We start from the raw sequence: 20978 nt of genomic DNA, 5'->3' as shown, positions 1-20978 counted from the left end.
CAGTCAGTGCTCTTAAACACTAAGCCAAATCAATTACCTTTACCTGCCAAGACATCTTATAGGCTCTATGCTAATTTCAATGACTGATACCCATACAGGCTACACTTATGCAAATGCACCTGAAAACTTTCTAGGCCCAGTAGTGCCTGGTTATTTGGAGAGAGATGCAGGGAGGGAAGAGCACACAGGTCCAGTTCTTACCTTTAGCAGCTTCATCAGCCCCTCCAGCTGTACCATCAGCTCCCGCCTGCTTTCCTGCAGCGCTGACATCCTCTGCTCCAGCTCATCTTTCCTTTGCCTGCCCAGGAGGAAGTAGGAGCTCATCAGAAAAGATGATTGGCAGGTCCTGAACTCATACATACAGGGTATGTATGAGATACCTATAAATGAATCCCGCCTTTTATATGTCACTTGATAGGCAGAGGTTGTTTTGTTTGATACACGGTCTCCTTTATCTCATGCTGACCTTAGGCTCCATGCGGCTAAGGGTAACCTTAAACTTCTGATCTTGCCTCCACCACCCAAGGGCTGGTATTACAGGCATGCACCGCCATGCTTGGTTTATGCTGTATCGGGACTGAACTCAGGCTTGTGTGTGCTAGACAAGCACTCTATCAAGGAGTTACATTCTCAGCCCTTCTGTTCGTTCTTATGATCAGTGTAGATAACTCTACCAGTGCCTGTCACTGTTACTAATTTTGAGCAGTTTTTGTTTGTTTGTTTGTTTTTTGAGACATGGTTTCTCTGTGCAGTCTTGGCTGTTCCTGGACTCCCTTTGTAGACCAGGCTGCCTTGAAACTCACAGCGATCCCCTGCCTCTGCCTCCCTGAGGGCTGGGATTAAAGGCGTGCACCACCAAGCACAGCTGCAATTATTTTTTTATTCCAAAATCCTGAAGAAATTCTTTTATGTCTTCCAGAAGTTTGCAAGTTCTGTCTTTCTGTTTGATTCATCTGCTATTGGCTTTGTACCATGTGTGCCCACATGTACAGACAACCGGCCTAGCTCAGTGATCAAACATCCCTCCTTGCCTCATGCTACAGGAGCTGTTTCTGAAATGAGCTGATTTCTCAAGTAATAGATCCCCTTGGACCTAGACTCTTCCTTCCTGCTGCTTTGCGCTGCTGCGTGGTGGCCCTGGACCCCTCCTATACTGACAATACTTTTCTGGTCCTCACACTGTCACCAGACACTTTTAGTAACTGCAGTTTTCTGCAACAGATCCCAGAATGACTGTTTCTGCTTTTCTAGATATAAAAACAGTCACCGGAACCTGGGCTGAGCAAATGAAGTGACACAGATGTGTCTTAAGCTGACAGCTGCCTCTTACCTTCTGTTGGAGTCAGCATTTGCTTCCTCTGCCTTACTAGAGCACTAACAATGTGACCACCCCTCCCCATGGGGTGACAGTGGACAACAGCCACCAATCCCAAGCTGAAATGAGCCAGGGTCTCACTATGCAGCCGCAGCTGGCCTGGAACTCACAGAGATCACCTGCCTCTGCTTCCAGTGCTGGGATTAAAGGTGTGCACTGTCGTGTCCAGCCTGAAATGAAGCTTTGGGAGAGAAGCACACCTGTAGGCTAACTGATTCATCTGCACTGTTTAAATTGTTTACGCTCTACTTATTGATGATAAAAATCTAAATGACAAGATACAGGTAGAAAAGTCAATAATCATTGTTCCCTACCAAAAAGAAATCACAGTCAAGGCTCCAAAGAAAGCACTAAAAACTCTGCTGTTCAGCTCTGTATATTCCAGGTGCTAGCACTTTCACAATTAAGTGTGTTCAGCTCTGTGTGCTCCAGGTGCTAGCACTTTCACAATTAAGTGTGAGGCAGCCAGGGTGCTGCAGGCCTATAACCTAGTCCTGGAGAGGCTGACAAAGAAAGATCCCCACAAGCCAGCCTATGCTATGTAAGGCTAAAAGTCCTAACAATTGAGATCTTATCTCAGCCACCCCCAGCCCCAAATATCAAATGTAGAATTCTAAATGGTACAACAGAAACAAAGGCGTATTTTCAAGAATTTAGAACTCTGGTAAGAACTAAGATGTCAGACTTGGCTTCCATAATGCCTTTATGAATGGGAACATGCATGTTTCTGTGGTACAGAGGAAGACTCACTACAGATCTCGTCATTCGCACACTGTTCTCCAGAGAAGCCGTCCCTACCCTGCTCCTGAGATCACAGACAGGAGCCAACAATGCTCTGCTGTTCTGTGCTGATCCCTCATCTCAGCTCTTGGGAAAGGTGAGACAGTGCCACAGTGAAGGTGCAAGGCCTTAGTTTCCTGTCTCAGAGCCAGTGCATAGGAAGCCTGCTGCCGAGCACTGCCCGTCTCAAGTGCCAGAAGCCTCTAAAATCAGAGCTGTACAAGAGGAGTTGTAACATGGTGACTGTAACATGACTTTTTTCCTTCTTTTGGCAGGACAGGAATCACCACCCACCAGTTGGCTTGGGATTTGAGGGAGCCCGGCTCTGTAGTGATGACTGAGGACCGCCCCTCCCCTTCCCCCTCCAAGTAGTCAATGGAACTCTTAGGCAGTCTGTTCTGGGAGCAGGTAGCTGTGTACTTACCTCAGTAAGCGCAGTTCTGCTAGCAGCGTGGGGTTCTGCTGGGCCTTCTCAGGAGTGGGCTGGGAAGCCTGCTCGTGCTCCAGCCGCAGGCGCTGGATCTCCTGCAGGATCTCTCTGAGGATGGAGAGGCGCTGCTAGTGTTTGATGGCTTTTTTTTTTTTTAATGCCCTCAGTGCATCCTCTACCCTGTCCTGAGGCTTCTAAACTACCACGTGTGAAATGGATACCTTCCTAACATTTTCACCTGATGGCTTCCACTGCTCTGCCCACAGATGACCTTCTCCAGGAAGGGGAGATGACAACTGGAACATTTTATTTACCCTGCTCCTCTCCAGGCAAAGAGATCTTTTGCAACCTCCCAATGGAGGTCCTATGTGGGCTTCCTAACTCTTTAACTCTCTCCCGTTCTGTGACTCCTGGCTGGAGGCAGCTACGGTTTCCTCCCCAGTGCATGCTACACAAGGGCCAGTCTTCTTGCTCTGGTTTCCACACTTTCCACTGCATAGCAGTGTAATGTGTGGTCCCCAGGCCTTTTAGCAGCTCTTAAAATGAGACCAGTTACATGCAATGTAACAGGCCAGGATGAGCTGCTAAGACAGCAAATGCTACTGGGGAAGGAGTGGGGTAGGGAACTGTGAGGGACACACTGTGAATAGGAGGAGTCCTCAGAGGTGGCAGAGTAGAGCCTAGAACAGTCGGAACCGACAGCATGCGGTGCATCTCCAGGTCCTGGGCTAGCTACCCCTGCCTACTGAGGAGGCAAACAGCTGGGTGGGTGGAGGCAGGAGCATCAAGAGACCACAGCCTGTTACACAGTGAGTTGGAGGTCAGCCTCAGTTACAATTTCAGAGGAGCAAAAAGAGCAAGCAAACAAGCCAAGTGGCCTGTGAGGCGCCGAGGACCACACAGGAGACAGGACTGGCCATTGGATAGAGGTCAGGGAGCCACATTCTCACCTGTTCTTGTTTTCCAGTTCTGCAATGAGCTGTCTCTGTTGCTTGTTAGCATCAAAGTTGAAGCTGGCGTCAGTGGGAGGACGAGTCTACAGTGGGAAGAGGTTTGTTTTGTTTTTCCAAATTCAAATATCTAGAGTCTCTGACTGACTGCTCATTTTTTCCAAAAAAAATCGATCTTGGAGGTTCTGTTTACATACCATAAAACCTATCAAATCCAACAGTCTTAGTAAACCTAAACATGTATGTAACCAAGTACCACAATTCAGTATTAGAACATTTTCCACCACCATAAGATAATCCCTTAGGACAGTGGTTGCCGGGTGAGCTCAGGCTCCACCTGGCTTTGCCTTCCTAGAAACTTCCCCGAACAGAACCATTCTGTGTGTAGTTCTGGGTCTGGTTTCCAGGAGGTTTTTGATGCTCACATATGTTTATTGCTGAGGAATATTCCCTCGCTTCCAGCTTTTAGCAACTACAGATGAAGCAGTAACACATTTACTTACATGTTTCTATCAACATACACTGTTTTTATGTGTGCATGCGTTGTCTCTTTCCTCCCACGTGGGTTCCAGGACTGCACTTAGGTCGTCAGGCTGCTGGCAGAGCCTTTACCCAAAGCAGCCTCACTGACACAGAACTGCTGAGCTGCATGCTAACACTAAAACAAGGTCTGAGGAACTGTCACACCCTGTCCCAAAGTGGTTGAACCACCTCAGTCTCACTCTGACAGTGAATGAGGGCTTTAACTTCTTTTCTTTATGTTTAACCTTATATGTTTATGTGTATGGGTGTTTTGCCGCATGCACATCTTGCGAACTACTTTCATGTCTGCTACCTGCAGAGATATCTTGGAAACGGAGTAACAAATGGTTGTTAGCCACTACGTGGTTGCTGGGAATTGAACCCAGGTCCTATGGAAGAGGAATCAGGGCTCTTAACCTCTAAGCCAACTCCATAGCCCCATTTTCATAGTATTCTCACTGAAAGCTGTTAAAATCTTTTTTTGTTTCAACATCCTTATTATGAAGGCTGTAACTGTGAGGTTTCCCCTTTAAAAACAGAAGTGAGTTTAAATGTCATAAATCCTTTGTTTAATGACAGGCGCTTGGGCTGGCCTAGAACATTATGTAGCCAAGGATGACCCTGAACGTGAGATCCTCCTTCCTCTACCATGCATGGGGCACCACACATAGTTTATGCTGGGATTGAACCTGGGGCTTTGTGCATGCTGGGCAGGCATTCTACTAACTGGATCAAATCTCCAGCCCTGACTTTTAAAAGTGCACAGGATAGTAATTTGTAGTGTGTTCATGAGATTGTGAAGCCATCACCAACATCTATGTCCAGCAAAATTTTACTATCCTCCTAATCCCGTGCCCATTAGCAATCACAATCTATTTCTGCCTGCCCTGAGCACTACCATTTTTCTCTCTGTAGTTTCACTGATTCTGTACATTATAAATAAAAACAAACTGTAGCCTTTACACATGACTTCTTTAGCTTAACAAAATGCTTTCAAGCTTCACATATACCACAAATCAATATCTTTTATGGATGAACAATAGTCCACAATATAAGTATACCACATTTTTCAAACAGCTGATTTACATTTGGGCTATTTCTACTTTTTTGGCTATTTTAAATGAACATTTGTATAGAAATATATGCTTTCTCTTGAGCATTCATCTAGGAGTCAAACTGCTGAGCCACATGGTAACTGCCTTTTGGGAGACTTTCATATGTCATCTTTGGAGAGAACACATGCGTGTGATTTGTACCCTTGTTAGCTCCTTCAAGACTATGATAAAAAACAACAGTAAACATTTAGAATGCTGGGTGTGGTGGTGGCGGCAGCAGTGCACGCCTTTAATCCCAGCACTTGGAAGGCAGAGGCAGGTGTGAGTTTGAGGCTGGCCTGGTCTATGAAGTGAATCTAGGAGAGCCAGGGCAACATAGAGAAACTCTGTCTCTCGAAAAACCAAAACCAAACCAAAACAACCCAAAAAAGACATTTAGAAATGGCACATACACATACTGCACAGAGTGGGTCAGGGCCTGGGGATGAAGCTCAGCTGACAGAGCCCTGTACACATGAAACTCTGCTTTGCCTCAAACACAGTGTACAAGAAGCAGGAATCTACTAATATCCTGCCTAGAGTTTGAAGATTCAACAACAAGTCTTTTCAGATGGTGTTTTCTAAATAAACGGGTAAAACAGCAGACAATTTGATTTTTACCAGATCACATCATGTTTTTCTTCTTAAAAAAAAAAAAAAAGATGATTCCCTCTTCACTTAGAAGTGTGTACCAGCAGCCAGCTGAGCAAATTCCCCACACTGTATTTCTATAGTCTTGTGAAAGCTTGAGTTAAGCTTTATAAAAACGGCTTGAGAATGAACCTGGGTATGAATAATTGGTTTCTAATTTTTAATAATGTGAAATTAAAAGGTATAATTCTCTGTCAAGGTGAGAGCGGGGAAATTACAGATGTAGGAAGGACTTGCATCATATAAGAACAAGTGTGCTTGGAAGTATTCATTGGAAACCCCTGAATAACTCTCAGTGCTTTTCCGGTCTGACTGTAAACCTGTGTCTTTCATAGTGGAGGTACAGAAGCCTGGAAGCACTGCTGCTCAAACAGAAGTGGAGAAGCAACAGTTCCTGTAGAAAGCATGGGTCTGGGCTTTTCTACCTGCCTATACCCATAGGAGAACCCCTAACCCAGACCCAGCTTGTTTCTTTTGGTTAAAGTATTAGTGTAAGTGGTGTCATAGGCCTTCAATCCCAGCACTCCAGGGTCAGAGGCAGGGAGATCTCTGTGAGTTCCAAGCCAGCCAAGGCTACATGGTGAGACCGTCTCCAAAACCAAAGCAGCAAATATAGGCAAGGTTTCTCCTCTGAGTGTGCCCTACTGCTTCATGTGTTAGCCTGCAATCCCACTGTGAGGTAGTATAGAGGGTGGAAACTTCAGGACCATGGTGCTTGGGAACAGACTTCTGGGAGGCGATTAGGATTCAGTGAGGTGTTTAGAATGGAGACTCAATGACTTGATCTTGGTGCATCCCCAGGACTGAACTCTATAAGACACACACACACACACACACACACACACACACACACACACACACACACACACACGTTCTCTGTCTCTGCCGTATACAATGCTATGGGATACCTCAGGACCCTTCCCCAAGGAGACTATCCCCAGATGCTGACCCTTGAGCTTGGCCTACCAGAACAGTAAGCCCAAATAAACCTTTTTTCTTCCTCATTACTTTATTTAGGTATTATAGCAATGGAAAATGGACTAGTACATATTATGTAACAGAGCATTTAGTATTTAAGTTTTTGCTATCTTAAACACTATGGGGCTCTTAATAACAATATAATAAAACAAAGGCAAGCCTTCCTAAAATACCTTCTGGACTTTAAAGAGACTAAGACAGAAAGCTGGTATGGTAGCACATGCCTGTAATCTCAGCACTCAGGGAGGTAGAGGCAGGGGGTTTGCCATGAGTTCGAGGCCAGCCTGGTCTACAAATCAAGTCCAGGACAGCCAAGGCTACACAGAGATTCCTTATCTCAACAAACAAACAAACAAACAAACAAAAAGAAATAAAGAGAGACTAACACAGAAACAGAATGATAGTTCATAAAGACACAGGATACATTGTCTGGAAGAGACCTTAGATAATTTCTTTCAAGAACAAAATTAATTTATTCAGTTCCTGGCTCCACTGTGCCAGACGCTATTCAAGCAACTAGTGATGCCCTGGTGCATGGGAAGCAACTCTCACCTCACTGAAATGATACTACATCAGGGGAGACCAGAAATTAAATAAATAAATAACAGTAACTAAGCAAACACACACACTGGCAGTACCAGGCACGAGGGAGGAAGGTAGTGATGAAAGGAGAGGACAGGGATGGAGGTTCTTCTAATGAGGTGCTTCTGAGCAGGCGCAGCAAGCCAGAAGGCTGGGGGAAAGCGAGCACAGCAGAGAAAAGGGCAGGCACCAGAGCAGTTGGAATGGCTGGAGGGAGGCCGCTGAAGGGCTTGAACGTTATGAGGAAGAATTTGGTAGTAATCAAGAGCTTGTAAGTTTCCATGTAGTCATTTCAGCACAGAAGTGAAAAGGGAAGCTACGAGGAGAAAGAATGCTTAATACAAAGGAGACAACTTGGGCGTGAAAACATGAAAATATGCTGGAGTGTGCATAAAGAAGTGCTGAGGCATTCTGGTCCTGGTTAGGGCTCCCCATCCCTAACTTGCTTTAAAAAATGAACATTATATGCAGACAACAGGAAAATGAACTATTTCCATAAGTGCATACTAATTCTTTATGGGGATTCTGCCAGTTTACTTCCTCTAGTTCTTTCCCGATGCTGAAGTGTCTTTATGCAAATGCTTGTCATACTTCATACTTCAATAAAAGATCTCTTTAAATATTTAAAGCCAGCCTTTGATCAGTTGGATCGCTTCTCAGTCATAAAAGAGGGCTTCTACTACCCAGCAAATCCTTTAACCAGAGCACTGCCTCTCCCCTCCTTTCTTAGTGCTGCTGACTCATGTGGAAAGGGATCTGAGAAGCTCCCATTCAAGGGTGACTTCACAAAATCCCAATTGTGACTGGAAAAAAAAAAGGCTATCCCTTTCATCCTTAAGATAAAACAGAACAGGTAAAGTTGGGTGGTGTGGAAGGAACCAGCACCCCCTCCTTAAGGACCCCCATTAAGGCCAGAGTCTGTAAATCTCCTCTGCTTAGAGTCCAGCTTGAACCAAGGACAGACAGCACTATCACTATGTGTGTGACCAAGTCCAGCTTAACTCAAGAACAACAGGTTTGTGTTACAGCTTGTGTTTAAAATTTCCACTTTCCCTACTGTAAAACTTACTTCTTTGTCTAAAACCTATAAAAGGCCCATGCCTCTGCTTCTCAGGGTCTCCAGCTCAAAAGAGCTTGGCAGACCCTGTTGTGACAGCTCAATAAATTCCTATGCGTTTGCATCAACAGTGGACTCCGTCTCTCAGTAGGGACTCTGGGAATAGACTAGAGATCTCTCTAGAGTCTCAGTCTTGCAGTGGTGGCACACACCTTTAATCCCAGGGAGGCAGAGGCAGGAGGATCTCTGTGAGTTTGAGGCCAGCCTGATCTACAAAGTTAGTTCCAGGACAGCCAGGATTGTTACAAAGAAAACAAACAAACAAACAAACAAACAAAAAGCACAGGTAGGATCATTGTTCTCTAGACATTCTAAGTAGAGAGCTAGTCCAAGCGTTCTGTCAATATCCTGAAGCAACGTGGGATTGAACTAGGCCCACTGTAAAACTGCAATAGGGATCATTTAAAAAGTAGTCTATCTTACTTAGTTGGGGGATGGGTGAGACAGAGTCTCTCTGTGTTAGCCCTGGCTGTCCTGGAACTTTCTCTGTAGACCAGGCTGGCCTTGAACTCACAGAGATCTGCCTGACTCTGCCTCCTGAGTGCTGGGATTAAAGGGATCGTTTCCTGAGCAGCTGAGGACCCTTGGGATGGACCCACAGTCTGGAGGTGACAACAAAGTGGCATTCCTTATAGGTCCCAGAATCCACTTGTTCCCAGAAACCATGATTTACGGTCTCCAGATTGTCTTTCAGTCAATGACACTTTAAAAAGCTTTTTACTTATTGTAACTTTTTTTTGAGGGGGGTATCACTGTGTAGCCCAGGTTGGCCTTGATAACCTGGATTAAACTTCTGGCTCTTCCGTTAGCCTTCCAGTGGGTGGGACTTACAGGTGCACATCACCCACCTGGGCAGGTTACTGCAATTTTTCTGATGTTATATTCTCAATATTATTCTATATTACTGGCTCCATTGTTATATAATCTCTGTGCTAAAATTAGCAAAGCAATGCTGGGAGATGAATGGATTTTCTCAGGTGACCAATGAGCAGACTGGCAGCACACTATTATATTCTAAAAGTCTGTGAGTGGCCAAACAGTTCTATCCTATATTAAGTAGAAGTTTATTAGATGGATGTGGCAGTACATATCTTCAGTTCTAGCATTTAGGAGGTAGAGGCAGGAGAATTAGGAGTTCAAGGTCATCCTCAGCTATATAGTAAGTTCAGGTCAGCCTTCAAGAGACTCTGCCTTAAAGCAAAATAAAAACAAACAAAACAGGAAAAAAGCAAAACTTCATTAAGGCTAGTGGAATGGCTCACATGAGTAATCTCAGCACTTGGGAGGCTGAGACAGCATGATTACCACAAATGCAAAGCTAGCCTGAGCTACACAGTGAGTTCTAGGCTAACCTGGGGTACAGTGTGAGACTGTCTCAAAATCAAAACAAGGGCGACAGAGATGGCTCAGTGGTTAAGAGCACTGGCCACTCTTTCAGAGGACAGAGTTTCGTTCCTAGCACTCACATAGCAGCTTCCAAAGATCATTACTCCAGTTTCCAGGGGACCTGAGAGCCTCTTCTGACCTCCATGGGCATCAGGCATGTATGTGGTGCACATGTATACATACATGCAGACAAAACACTCATACATATAAGTTTTTTAATCTACAAAAAAAAAAAAAAAAAGGAAAATTAAAAGCCCAAACCTTGCAATTCTTAGTATGGATTTTTTTTTTTTTAATAATTAGAGATCTGAAGTGATTTTACTTTTATTTCCTTCACTTTAAGCCAATCATGAAATTTCACAATGATTTCTGGGGTGAGGCAGAAAGTAGGTGCCATTCAGAATGATCAAGGCTGTGGCCTGGCTGGCTGAGGAGCTGAAGCAGGGAGGCCTCACTGGGGAAGCTGCAGGAGCTCGGACTGCGTGGCTGGCAGGCAGGTGATGCTCCGTGAGCGGGAGAGCTGGCATGCAATGTCCTCAGCCGCTTCCAGCTTTCGCAGCTCAGTCAGGCCATCACCGGCGGCTGTGGCCAGAGAGTTGGCGATCAGTTCAGCTGCCTTGGAGTCACCCTCAGCAGAGAATGGCTGCCTTCTTCTGCTGCTCACTCAGCCTTTTCCACCACAAATCTGGCCCTCTCCGCTTCCTGCTGTTTGACTTCCACTGCTTCTGTGAACTCCTTCCCAAAGGTCAGACGTGTCAGGGACACGCAATGAGCCCAAATGTTGCCGCTCTCTCTGTGAGGTCATTGTTCACCTGCCTGGAGACCAGCTCTCGCTGGGTAATCAATTCTCCAGCATCGAAGCAAGCCACCACCAGCTTGAGGATCTCTGTGGTAACAGAAAGCAGCACCCGTTCATCATAGTCTTTGCCAATGCTGGTGTAGATACAAGGAAGCTGGCTGACCACTGGCCGGAAGAGGATGTACAGGGTGACGTTGACATTCTGCAGATCTTTGCTGCCAGTGATGACTGGTACGTTCCGTGGTCAAGAGCAGCAATCAAAGATAATTAGTTTCTGTACCCAAGGGATGAGAAAGTGAGTCCCTTCCCCTGCTACAATGTCCTGCACTCCTGCAATTGGTCGAAGATGACAGCTCTGTGCCCAGCATCCACGTTATATAAGGCAGAGCTCACCAGGCCTCCTGCAGCTGCTAAAGCCAGGCTGAACTTTCCAATGGACTAAAACACCTTGGCAGCCATGACTCCTTCTGTTGTTTCCACTTTGACCTCCATATGAATTCCCCCAGGATGTCATTTTAAAAATTACCATTTAGTTCAAAACATCTTATTTTTAGCTGGGCGGTGGTAGCACATGCCTTTAATCCTAGTGCTTAGAAGGCAGAGACAGGCGGGTCTCTGAGTTCAAGGCCAGCCTGGTCTATAGAGTAGTTACAGGTGACATAAGAGAAACCGTGTTTTGTTTAGGGCTTTTGCTTGTTTTCATTTTTTTCTTTGTGTGTGTGTGTATACAAATAAAAAGGCAGAATATTTTTGAGCACTTCTGAAGTTATAAAGAGCTTTCCAGGACTTTAACAAAACCTTGACCAAAAGGAAAGGTGAAATCCCTCCCCCCACCCCACCCCCCAAGCTACAGTGTAACTGGCTGAACTCCAACCTTGAACTTGCAGAAATTCTGTCTCCCCTGTCACAGCCTAGCAGTCAGCGCCTGCGGATGGAAGTGGTTTGACTGTGAAGAAAAGAGTTCTGTTTTTTTCTTAGGATTCAGACTTCAAGATGGAAGACAGCCCCTCACTTTGAGTTTGACTCATTCAGGCTTGAAGCTTTTCAAAAGCTTGCAATTTTTTTTTGTTTTATAAATAAATCTAAAAACAAAATAAAAAAGATATGGGAGACATTGTAAGACACAGGAACCTGCAGAGGTCAGAAGCGAGCCTCATGTTCCCCACAGCTGGAGTGAGCTGACATGTGGGTGCTGGGAACCCAGACGAGGTCCTCTGTAACGGCAGCAAGTGCTCCTCACCACTGAGCCATCTCTCTAGCTCCAGCTAAGAATGTTTTAAATTATCAATTTCAGGGCTCCCTTCTAAAGATTGTTATAACTGGTGTGGGGTAATAAAGCCTGGGCATTAGTTGAAATCTCTCCAGGTGATTATGTATCCAGTGGGATAAGTCACAAACCCCTGCCCAGTTAGATGTCCTTTAAATTGGCAAAAGGCAACAATTTCAGTTTCTTTCTTTCTTTTTTTTTTAATTTTAATTTTAATTTTTTATTTTTTTATAACACATTTTTATTGAAAATTAAAAATAATTCCTATTACATCTCATTTTCTATCCCATCCCATGCATCCTCCCATTCCTCCCTCCCTCCCACTTTCACCCCAATCCCCCTTCCCTATGACTGTGGCTGTGGGGGACCTCCTCCCCCCTGAATATGGTGCTAGGGTATCAAGTCTTTTCTTGGTAGTCCGCTATCCTTCCTCCGAGTGCCATTGGGCCTCCCCAACAAAGGGACATGGCCAAATATGGGGCACCAGAGATCCTGTGAAAGTCAGTCCCCAGTCTCCACTTAGCTGTGGAGAATGTTCTGTCCCTTGGCTAGATCTGGGTAGGGGTTTGATGATGACTGCCCATTTTGTCCATGGTTGATGCCTTAGATCAAGCAGAACCCCTGGGCTCAGATCTAGCCATCATAATGTTCTTCTTGTAGGTTTCTAGGACCCTCTGGGTGCCCCTACTTGCCTATCCTCTATATTTTCCTCATCTAGAGTCTCAATAGGATGTCCTCACCTCTATCCCCGTTTCCTGGTAGGTGCAGACTTTCATGGGACCTGTCCCTTGGGCTAGTGTCCAGTAATAAGTGAGTATATACCATTTGACTCTTTCTGCTTCTGGGTTAGCTCACTCATTATGATCATTTCTAGTTCAATCCATTTGTCCACAAATTTTGGAAAATCCTTGTTTTAAAAATATGGAATGCTTCACAACTTTGCATGTCATCCTTGCGCAGGGGCCATGCTAATCTTCTCTGTATTGTTCCAATTTTAGTATATGTGCTGCCGAAGCGAGCACAACAATTTCAGTTTCTATGTTGGCCCCTTAGGTAAATATTTTTACTCTTTAAGCCATGTTTTGCCTTTCAATAGGCTCTTCATTAGCTTAGACTCCAAAAACAAAACGTACTAAGATTTAGTCTCTGCCAAATAAAAGCTAAATCTCTGAATTTACTTAAATAAGGCCAACCCTGAATAAAAAAAAAATAATATCATAATCATCATCATCATCCTGATCCTTAAGTTCTCTTGACTTCTGAAACTTGGTTGGTCTGGAACAGGTGGAAAAAAGACATCCTTAAGTTCTGCAATGCAGAGGGTCTCCTGTCTCACACAGACATGAAGGTTCTTTTTTAAGTAGTCAGGAATATGCAGGGACATTTGAAGCACTGCTCCATCAACCAGAACTCTTGCTTGCTGGAACAGACAAACTCTAGCAATGTCTCAGAATGTCTTCTGTATTTTGTTTTCAGATTAATTTTTATGTGTATGAGTGTCTTGCCTACACATGTCTCTATGTGGCGGTAGAGGTCAGAAGGGGGAGTCAGGTCCTCTGGAACCTGCTATGTGGGTGCTGGGAAGCAAACCTGGGTCCTCTCAAAGAGTGACCACCTTTCTAGCCTCTTCCTTTCTGTTTAAAGGTATAGGCTGACAAAGGCAGGTGGGTAAAGGAACCTGCAGCCAAACCTGATGAGAGGAGTTCAGTCTCTGCGCCCCACATGGTGGAAGAAGAATCTGAGTTTTGTCTTGTTTTGGGTTTTTTTGTTTGTTTTTTGAGACAGGGTTTCTCTGTGTAACCCTGGCTGTCCTAGAATTGCTTTGTAGACAAGGCTGGCCTTGAGCTCACAGTGAACCCCCTGCCTCTGCCTCCCTAGTGCTGGGATTAAAGGTGTGTGCCACCAACTTGGCCTAAGAAACTAAGTCTTGCAAGCATTTCTCTGGCCTCTATGGCTCCCGCAAACAAATAAAATAAAATTTAAAACCAAAACAATCTAGATCCTAGCTCTTGGGAGGTAGAAGTAGGAGAATTATGAATTCAAGATCATCCTTGGCTCCATATTAAGTTTGAGATCAGCCTGGGGTGGGGGGGAATCAATGAGATGTTGTCTCAAGAAGCCCAACTCAAACAAAGAACAACAAAACTGTTACAATTTACTTAGCCCCAAACTCCAAAACACTGGTTACATGTATGTTAAAACACCAATGCTGTAAAGGTGGACAGTGATCTGAGACCACACCAATACACGAAATCATACAAACCTTTATTCACTCTTAAGTCTGGCTGGGGGCCTTCAGCAAAGTGAGTCACTTTGATGTGCCTGTCTTCTGACTCATAAAATCACATTAGGAATCATCTGTCTCTTAGAGTTGCCTGGTAAAACATGCAGGCTAGGAGCTGGAGAGAAGGCTGCCTAGCAGTTGAGGGCATATGCTGCTCTTCCAGAGGACTGGAGTTCAGCATCCACAATGAACACCTGGTACCTATAACTCAAGCTCTGGGAGATCTGATGTCCTTATCATGAACACGAACACACACACACACACACACACACACACACACCACAGACAGCATGGACTACAGAATAAGCCAGTTCCAGCCTAGACTTTGTAGCAAGGCCCTGTGGAGTGGGGGAGGGAAGCTTTAATACGGAGAATGAAGGTTCCATTTGAGAATGAAGAGTGGTGTCCACTTATGTTGCAGTCCTTCTAATCCTAAGAAAGACAGTGCTTCTCACATTAGCATCCTTGCAGGTCAAGGGTCTCACAGATGTGGAGATACATCTGGCAGATACAGGATAAGAGACAAGATCCCTTTGGTTGAATTGGGCAACGTTACATATCCAAGGCAAGTGCACAGTCAGCCAGGTGTAGCCCTGCAGCCTCCTAAAGAAGAGATCAGTGGCTTTGACCTTTACAAACCTGACAAGATGAATCCACAGAGCTGTCCCTGTGGGCCACTACACTGTCTCTGTGCCCCTGCGCCCACAACCCGGGCTCCCAGAGGATATGTGGAGGCTATGGGTTGTTCCCCTCTCCTCAGAATCCAATAGTGCTGTTTAAGACAGTGCTTCCCAGGCTGCCTGTAAATCAGAAGACTCCTTCGGTAAAGACAGAGAGACAGGCCCTAACCCAAATGTCCTCACGCAGTAGGTCACAGGCAAAGCCGACACATTTTAAAGTCCTTCATGTTTGATCCCATTATACGGCCAGGTTTTTCTTTTTTTTTTTTTTTCCGAGACAGGGTCTCTCCGTGTAGCCTTGGCTGTCCTGGACTTGCTTTGTAGACCAGGCTGGCCTCGAACTCACAGTGATCCGCCTGCCTCTGCCTCCCGAGTGCTGGGATTAAAGGCGTGCGCCACCACACCCGGCTACGGCCAGGTTTTTCAATGACCACTTTAGTGAGGTTTCATCCCTACAGTTTCAGAAACCTTGAGGATGGTCCCGAGATAGTGTGTGCCTCAAGCAACTACGACAATGAGGCTGTGGAGCTTGGGGTACAGCCTTGGGAAAAACCTCCAAGAAGTGAGGAGGAATGACAACAGTAAAGCTTTTCCCTCCCGCTCACCTTTTCTGTAATGCGTTTTAAGTTGTTGTTGTTGTTTCCCAAGTGAAAACCTTTAAAAGTAAATAATCAGATCACACCCAGTGCTGGTTAAGATTCACCACAGAACTAAGAATATGCTGTTATGAGTCACCACACATTACAGGCTTTTCTGTTTCCTTTTTTCAAAAAAAGAAACTTAGGCACTCTAGGAAAACAAATGAGTTCTCCTGGCACCTCTGAGAAACCCATAGTGCTTTTCTTCAAGTGTCAGCCTGAGGTGCTCACTGCCTGGTCTGTTGAGCACAGGGGTGAAGGGGAAGCTGCCGGGTGGCGGCTGGGGAAGCAGCGTGTGACAGGGTGCTCGCTGCAGGCACAATGACTGAAGGGCCTCTCTTTGAGGAAGAAGGTCTCCGAGAAAAATCAATACAAATCCTATCAGGCAGGCTATAAATAAACCCCCACTTTATGCAAAGCACTTGTATCAGGGTGAGATTAGAGGATTAGGAGCTTTGTGTTGGGCAGGGATCTGGTGAAGAAGAACCCTTGAGAGGCCTGATAGTCAGAAGATAACCATCCTTGGCAAGGTGAACTAAGATGAAAGGAAGCCTTCCTGAGCAGAGATCACTTTCATGACAGTTCAACACCAGCAATGGAAACCAGCAGATGCAAACAGCCTTATCTGGGTTCACGGCAAAGCAGAGCAGGGCCTCAGGGTGAAAAGGCTTTGCCTCTTGTTGACAGACTCGTAAAGGGCTGTGTAGGGTCAACGGGGCTATCTCAAGCAGCAAACACGCTCATTAGAATTCAGCCACAGTGCAGCTCCCAATTCGTGAAGTTCAACTACTTCTAAAGTTACTTGACCACTTGTGACAACCGACAGTGTGAGTAAGGAAGGCTTAACCAGCTTAACACTGCTGTGCTTTTTCCTAGGCTGTTTTTTCCCCCCTATGCTGTTCCATTCCATAACCTTCAGAGTTGTAATATTGGAGTCAGCTATATGATACGATGTTAGATTCTCAACAACAACAACAACAAATGCACAGAAATAGTTTTGGGGAGAAGCTCTGGCAAGCAAGTCTGTCCGCGCAGGAGGGGAACCTAACTGGACACACACAGTCAAGGCTGCACGAAGGGAACCTAACTGGACACACACGGTCAAGGCTGCACGAAGGGAACCTAACTGGACACACACGGTCAAGGCTGCACGAAGGGAACCTAACTGGACACACACGGTCAAGGCTGCACGAAGGGAACCTAACTGGACACACACGGTCAAGGCTGCACGAAGGGAACCTAACTGGGCACACACGGTCAAGGCTGCGATGCTGCTTTTGCCTCCCTTCACTTAGTCCTGCCACTCCCACTTACAGAAACTGGAACAGTTTTGGGACTGCCTGGTTCTTTTTACCTGGTTAGCATCTGGAAGTCTATAGTTCTAGTCCCAGGTCATCGTTCCTTTCCTTTCCTTTCATTCTTTGATATTTTTGTTAGTGTTTTTCCCTCCAGAACCTTAACCTTCAAGAGTTAAATTATCAGAGATAAAAAGGGCATCCCTCATCCCAGATAGGCCACTTAAAGACTGCAGCCTCAGGTGGTTATTTCTCAGGCCACAGGAAACAGGACTGTTTTGAATAATCAATTAGCTGAGATATGCAAAGCACTTAGAATAATGACTACCACCTAGTGCATATTCAGTGAGTACTGGCCATTAGCAGACTCTTGACTCTTTCAGCACACAATGTCCTGTGACCTTTCCAAGCTTGTTGGAGTACTGTCTCCCCTTTTAGCAAATTAACTGGTGCTTTTCAGAGCAGTAATGATATTCAAAATCAGTTTGAGTATTCCCTGTAAGGAATACTCTCAAGTCTTGTCAAAAACATCAGCAACGTGGGATGCACTCAGACATTCTTTCTTTGAATGAGGCTTTTTATTTTCTATCCTTTATGAAAAAGTACCCATTGTTGCTGTGGAGAAACTGCCAATCCTTTATAAATAGTATGTTTTCTCCCTCTCCCTAGTGCCCACCCCACCCCCCTCTCTCCTGAGGTCCCTGGGTTGAAGCCACATTGGCAGATTGTGCACACTAGGACAGTACTCTAAAACGGAGTAGCAGCCCCCACACCCTTCATTCTTGACTGAGTTTAGCTAAGGAACTTTCTGTCCTGCTTGGGCTTCTCGCGTGGCCATACCCCACTGCTTTTAGGGAGGTTGTTTTTTTCTTTTGGGGCACTGATTATGATGTTTCAACCTGAGGATTCTTGTCATATATAAATTCTGAAAAATGTTGAACTGTTGGTTCATTATCCTAATTCTAAAGCATTTAGATTCTAGTTAGATGACTGCCCACTCTCTACGCTCCACCTCTCAATGTAATAGTGTAGATTTTCCAACTCTATGTTGTGTTTTGAAATTTTTTCTCTCCCCCCCCCCCGCCCCCGAGAGAAGGTCTCTCTGTGTAGCCCTGGCTGTCCTGGACTCCCTTTGTAGACCAGGCTGGCCTCGAACTCACAGCAATCCACCTGCCTCTGCCTCCGGAGTACTGGGATTAAAGGCATGAACCACCATGCCTAGCTTTTTTTTTCCCCCCTCTCTTGAACCCAGACGAGCTTCAACTGGCCAGTGTAGGGGAGCTGATCTTGAACTTCAGATTCTCCCGTTCAGGAGTTTTGGATGGGCTAGGCATCTCAGGGCAGCCTGGGACTCACTACACAGCTCAGGCTGACCTTGACAAGCCACCCTGTTTCAGTTTTGAATATTTCTTTCTTTTTGTTTTTGTTTTTGTTTTTTTCAAGACAGGGTTTCTCTGTGTAGCGCTGGCTGTCCTGGACTCACTTTGTAGAGCAGGCTGGCCTTGAAATCACAGTGATCTACCTGCCTCTGTCTCCCGAAGCTGGGATCACAAGCGTGCATCACCATGCTTGGCTGTAATTATCTTATTTTTGATTCTGTGTCCATGTGTTTCTGTGTATGGGTTTGTGTACATGAGTACAGATGCTTAAGGAGGCCATGGGTGGACACTGAATCCCATGGAGCTGCTGGATGTGGGTACTGAGACCTGAACTCCAGTCCTCTGCAAGAGCAGCAAGCACTCTTAGTTGCTGAGCTGCCTCTCTAGCCACAGCCCCTGAGTCAGTATCAGTAACATGTAAAAGAGCAATGTGGGGGCTGGAGAAACAGCTCGGCAGCTAGGGGCACTGCTGCTCTTCAGGGGGACGAAGGGCTAGTCCCCAACATCTACACAGCGTCTAGCTGACAGCCACCTGGAGTTCTACTATGAGAGGATCTGACGCCCTCCTCTGGCCTCTCCCACATGGTCAGAGCACAGTCCAAGAACGGAGTCATGTGAGGAGAATTCTGAGTGCTTGTGAGAAAACTCCAACAAAGCAAAATAAAAGTCTTGTGGCCTCAGTTTCTTCAAAAATATGGACCTGTTCTTGGATTGTGCTTTCATGCCCTTCCCAGGTACAGTGGACAGGAGTGAGTTTACTTCAGATAATTCATTATAACTGGTTATTATTATTTGTTTATATGTCTCTACGGAAAAGCATGGCTTTGCTACATGCTTGTGTGGCTTGCTGCCATGTTGGCCTGCCTTTGTGATTAGACACTTTACTCATGAGACTCCTCTTGACCCTCAGAGTATAAATTGATGCTCTGAATAAGATTGCAAGACACTCACATACATAATTTTATATATACATATGTGTGTATATATATATATATACACACATATAAAATAAAAAATAAATCTTAATTTTTTCTCTGACAGAATTGCTTCTGTGCTGTTGTTGGGAGTCTATTTTATGAATAGTCTACCTGTTCATCTTTTGGCTAAACCTCATTTTATTTGGCTGGTTTTTTGAGACCAGACTAGTCTCAAAACAACAGAGATCCACCAGCCTCTGCCTCTCAAGTGCTGGAATTAAAGGCGTGTGCCACCACCACCTGGTTAAACCTCGTTTTCTTGATTATTAGAGCTTTATACTAGGCCTTGTTTTCACCTATGGTGACATTTGCCAACTTTCTTCTTTTTCAAGACTGTTACCTTGGGTATTTTAGGTTTCTAAATATATTTTAAAATGAGTTTACCAGTTTAACAATAAACAGAAGCCTGTTGAACATGGCACAGTAGCATATACCTATAATCCTAGTACTGGGGAGGTAGAGGTAGGAAGAACCCCCAAAGTTCGAGGCTAACCTAGTCTACACAGTGCAGCCATCTAGGGTTTATATAGTTAGATTCCTAAACCCAATCCCAACCACAACCCAAACCAATACCTGTTGGACCTCTGGCTGGTACTGACTGTTAAGTCTTTCGGTCAATAGCAAGGCATACTTCTCAATTTACATAGGCTCTTTTTGTTGCTCTTAGCAAGGTTTTATAGCTTCCAGTCTTAAATCCCTTTTACCATCATTACTAGTCTTGTTGGTGGTCTTGGAGATTGAACCAGGGCTAGGCAAGCACACTAGCACTGAGCTACGCACTAGCAGTGTGCTTTACATTTGTGTTGTAGCACTGCTGTGAGCTGACTTGTTGGCCTGGTAGTGTTTGCACAGGTTCTATAGCAGTCTCTAGAGATGATCGTGCTACTTTCAAAGACCCTTTTACTTCTTTTCAGTATCTACGCTTCATGTTGCACTGGCTAGGTCTCCTAATGTAACTGTAAATAGAGATAATAAAATTAGACTTGGAAGGAAAATAGGGAAGAATGTTCCAGGATTTCGTCTTTAAATGTTGACGCTAGCTGGCAGTTTTTGTGTAGGTACTGTTCGTGGGAAGGAAGTCTGTCCTATTTTTATTCCTGGAATATGTAAGAAGTCTTTTACAAACGGGGTTGTTCTGTCAAATGCCTTTTCTGCATCTACTAAAATGATCTTACAAATTCCTTCTTGAAATTGTTAATGTGAATTATACTGATTCATTTAATATAGTACATAAATCTGCATTGCTTGGATAAACTGATATAAAGTATTAACCTTTCCACATTTTTTTTTCCCCTTCTGGAAGCATGATAAATTCAACAGTAAAGCCTTTGGGGCATGGAGTTTTCTTTGTGGGAAATTAATTATGAATTCTATTTCTTTAGCAAACATTTAATTGTTTTTTTAAATTTTTAGCTAATTTTTGTCTTTTTCAAGAAATATTCATATTGCACCTGGGTTAATTTTTTTTTTTTCCTTTTCCTTTTTCTTTTTTTGAGACAGGGTTGCACTGAACAGCCCTGACTGGCCTGGAACTTGCTCTGGTGGCCAGGCTGGCTTCAACCTCACAGAGATCCACCCACCTCTGCTTCCTGAGTGCTAGGATTAAAGGTGTTTCCATACCTGGCTACGTTCTTAATCTTTTCAAGCTAATATTTCATCTCAGACTTTCAATTTCTGTAAGAAGTGATGTCCCTTCCTTCATTCTTGACATTGCTGATTTGTATGCTCTCTCTCTCTCTCTCTCTCTCTCTCTCTCTCTCTCTCTCTCTCTCTCTGTCTCCCCCCCCCTCTCTC

General features: G+C 44.8%; 1 protein-coding gene and 1 pseudogene across 8 annotated transcripts in view; both read right to left on the bottom strand.

The window, feature by feature from the left end:
- DTNB (dystrobrevin beta) overlaps positions 1 to 20978 on the bottom strand; it is a 216508-nt gene that overhangs the window by 34520 nt on the left and 161010 nt on the right. For all 7 annotated transcript variants that reach the window (XR_014781191.1, XR_014781192.1, XR_014781193.1 and 4 more), the window contains 3 exons: positions 3536 to 3621; positions 2580 to 2693; positions 202 to 298 (listed from right to left, as the gene is read on the bottom strand). Coding sequence is in view for 2 of the 7 variants with exons in the window: in XM_084792601.1 (XP_084648727.1) it covers positions 202 to 298; positions 2580 to 2693; positions 3536 to 3621 (297 nt within the window). In the remaining 5 variants the exon portion in view is untranslated. The remainder of the gene's footprint in view (positions 1 to 201; positions 299 to 2579; positions 2694 to 3535; positions 3622 to 20978) is intronic.
- Positions 10176 to 11126, bottom strand: LOC311603629 (prohibitin 1-like; annotated as a pseudogene). The gene has a single exon. The product of its transcript is annotated as a prohibitin 1-like (transcript).

Source organism: Acomys minous (genome assembly GCF_964271855.1).
Source record: "Acomys minous genome assembly, chromosome: 8".
Classification (NCBI taxonomy): Eukaryota; Metazoa; Chordata; class Mammalia; order Rodentia; family Muridae; genus Acomys; species Acomys minous.
This window is presented reverse-complemented; position numbering and strand designations above follow the sequence as displayed.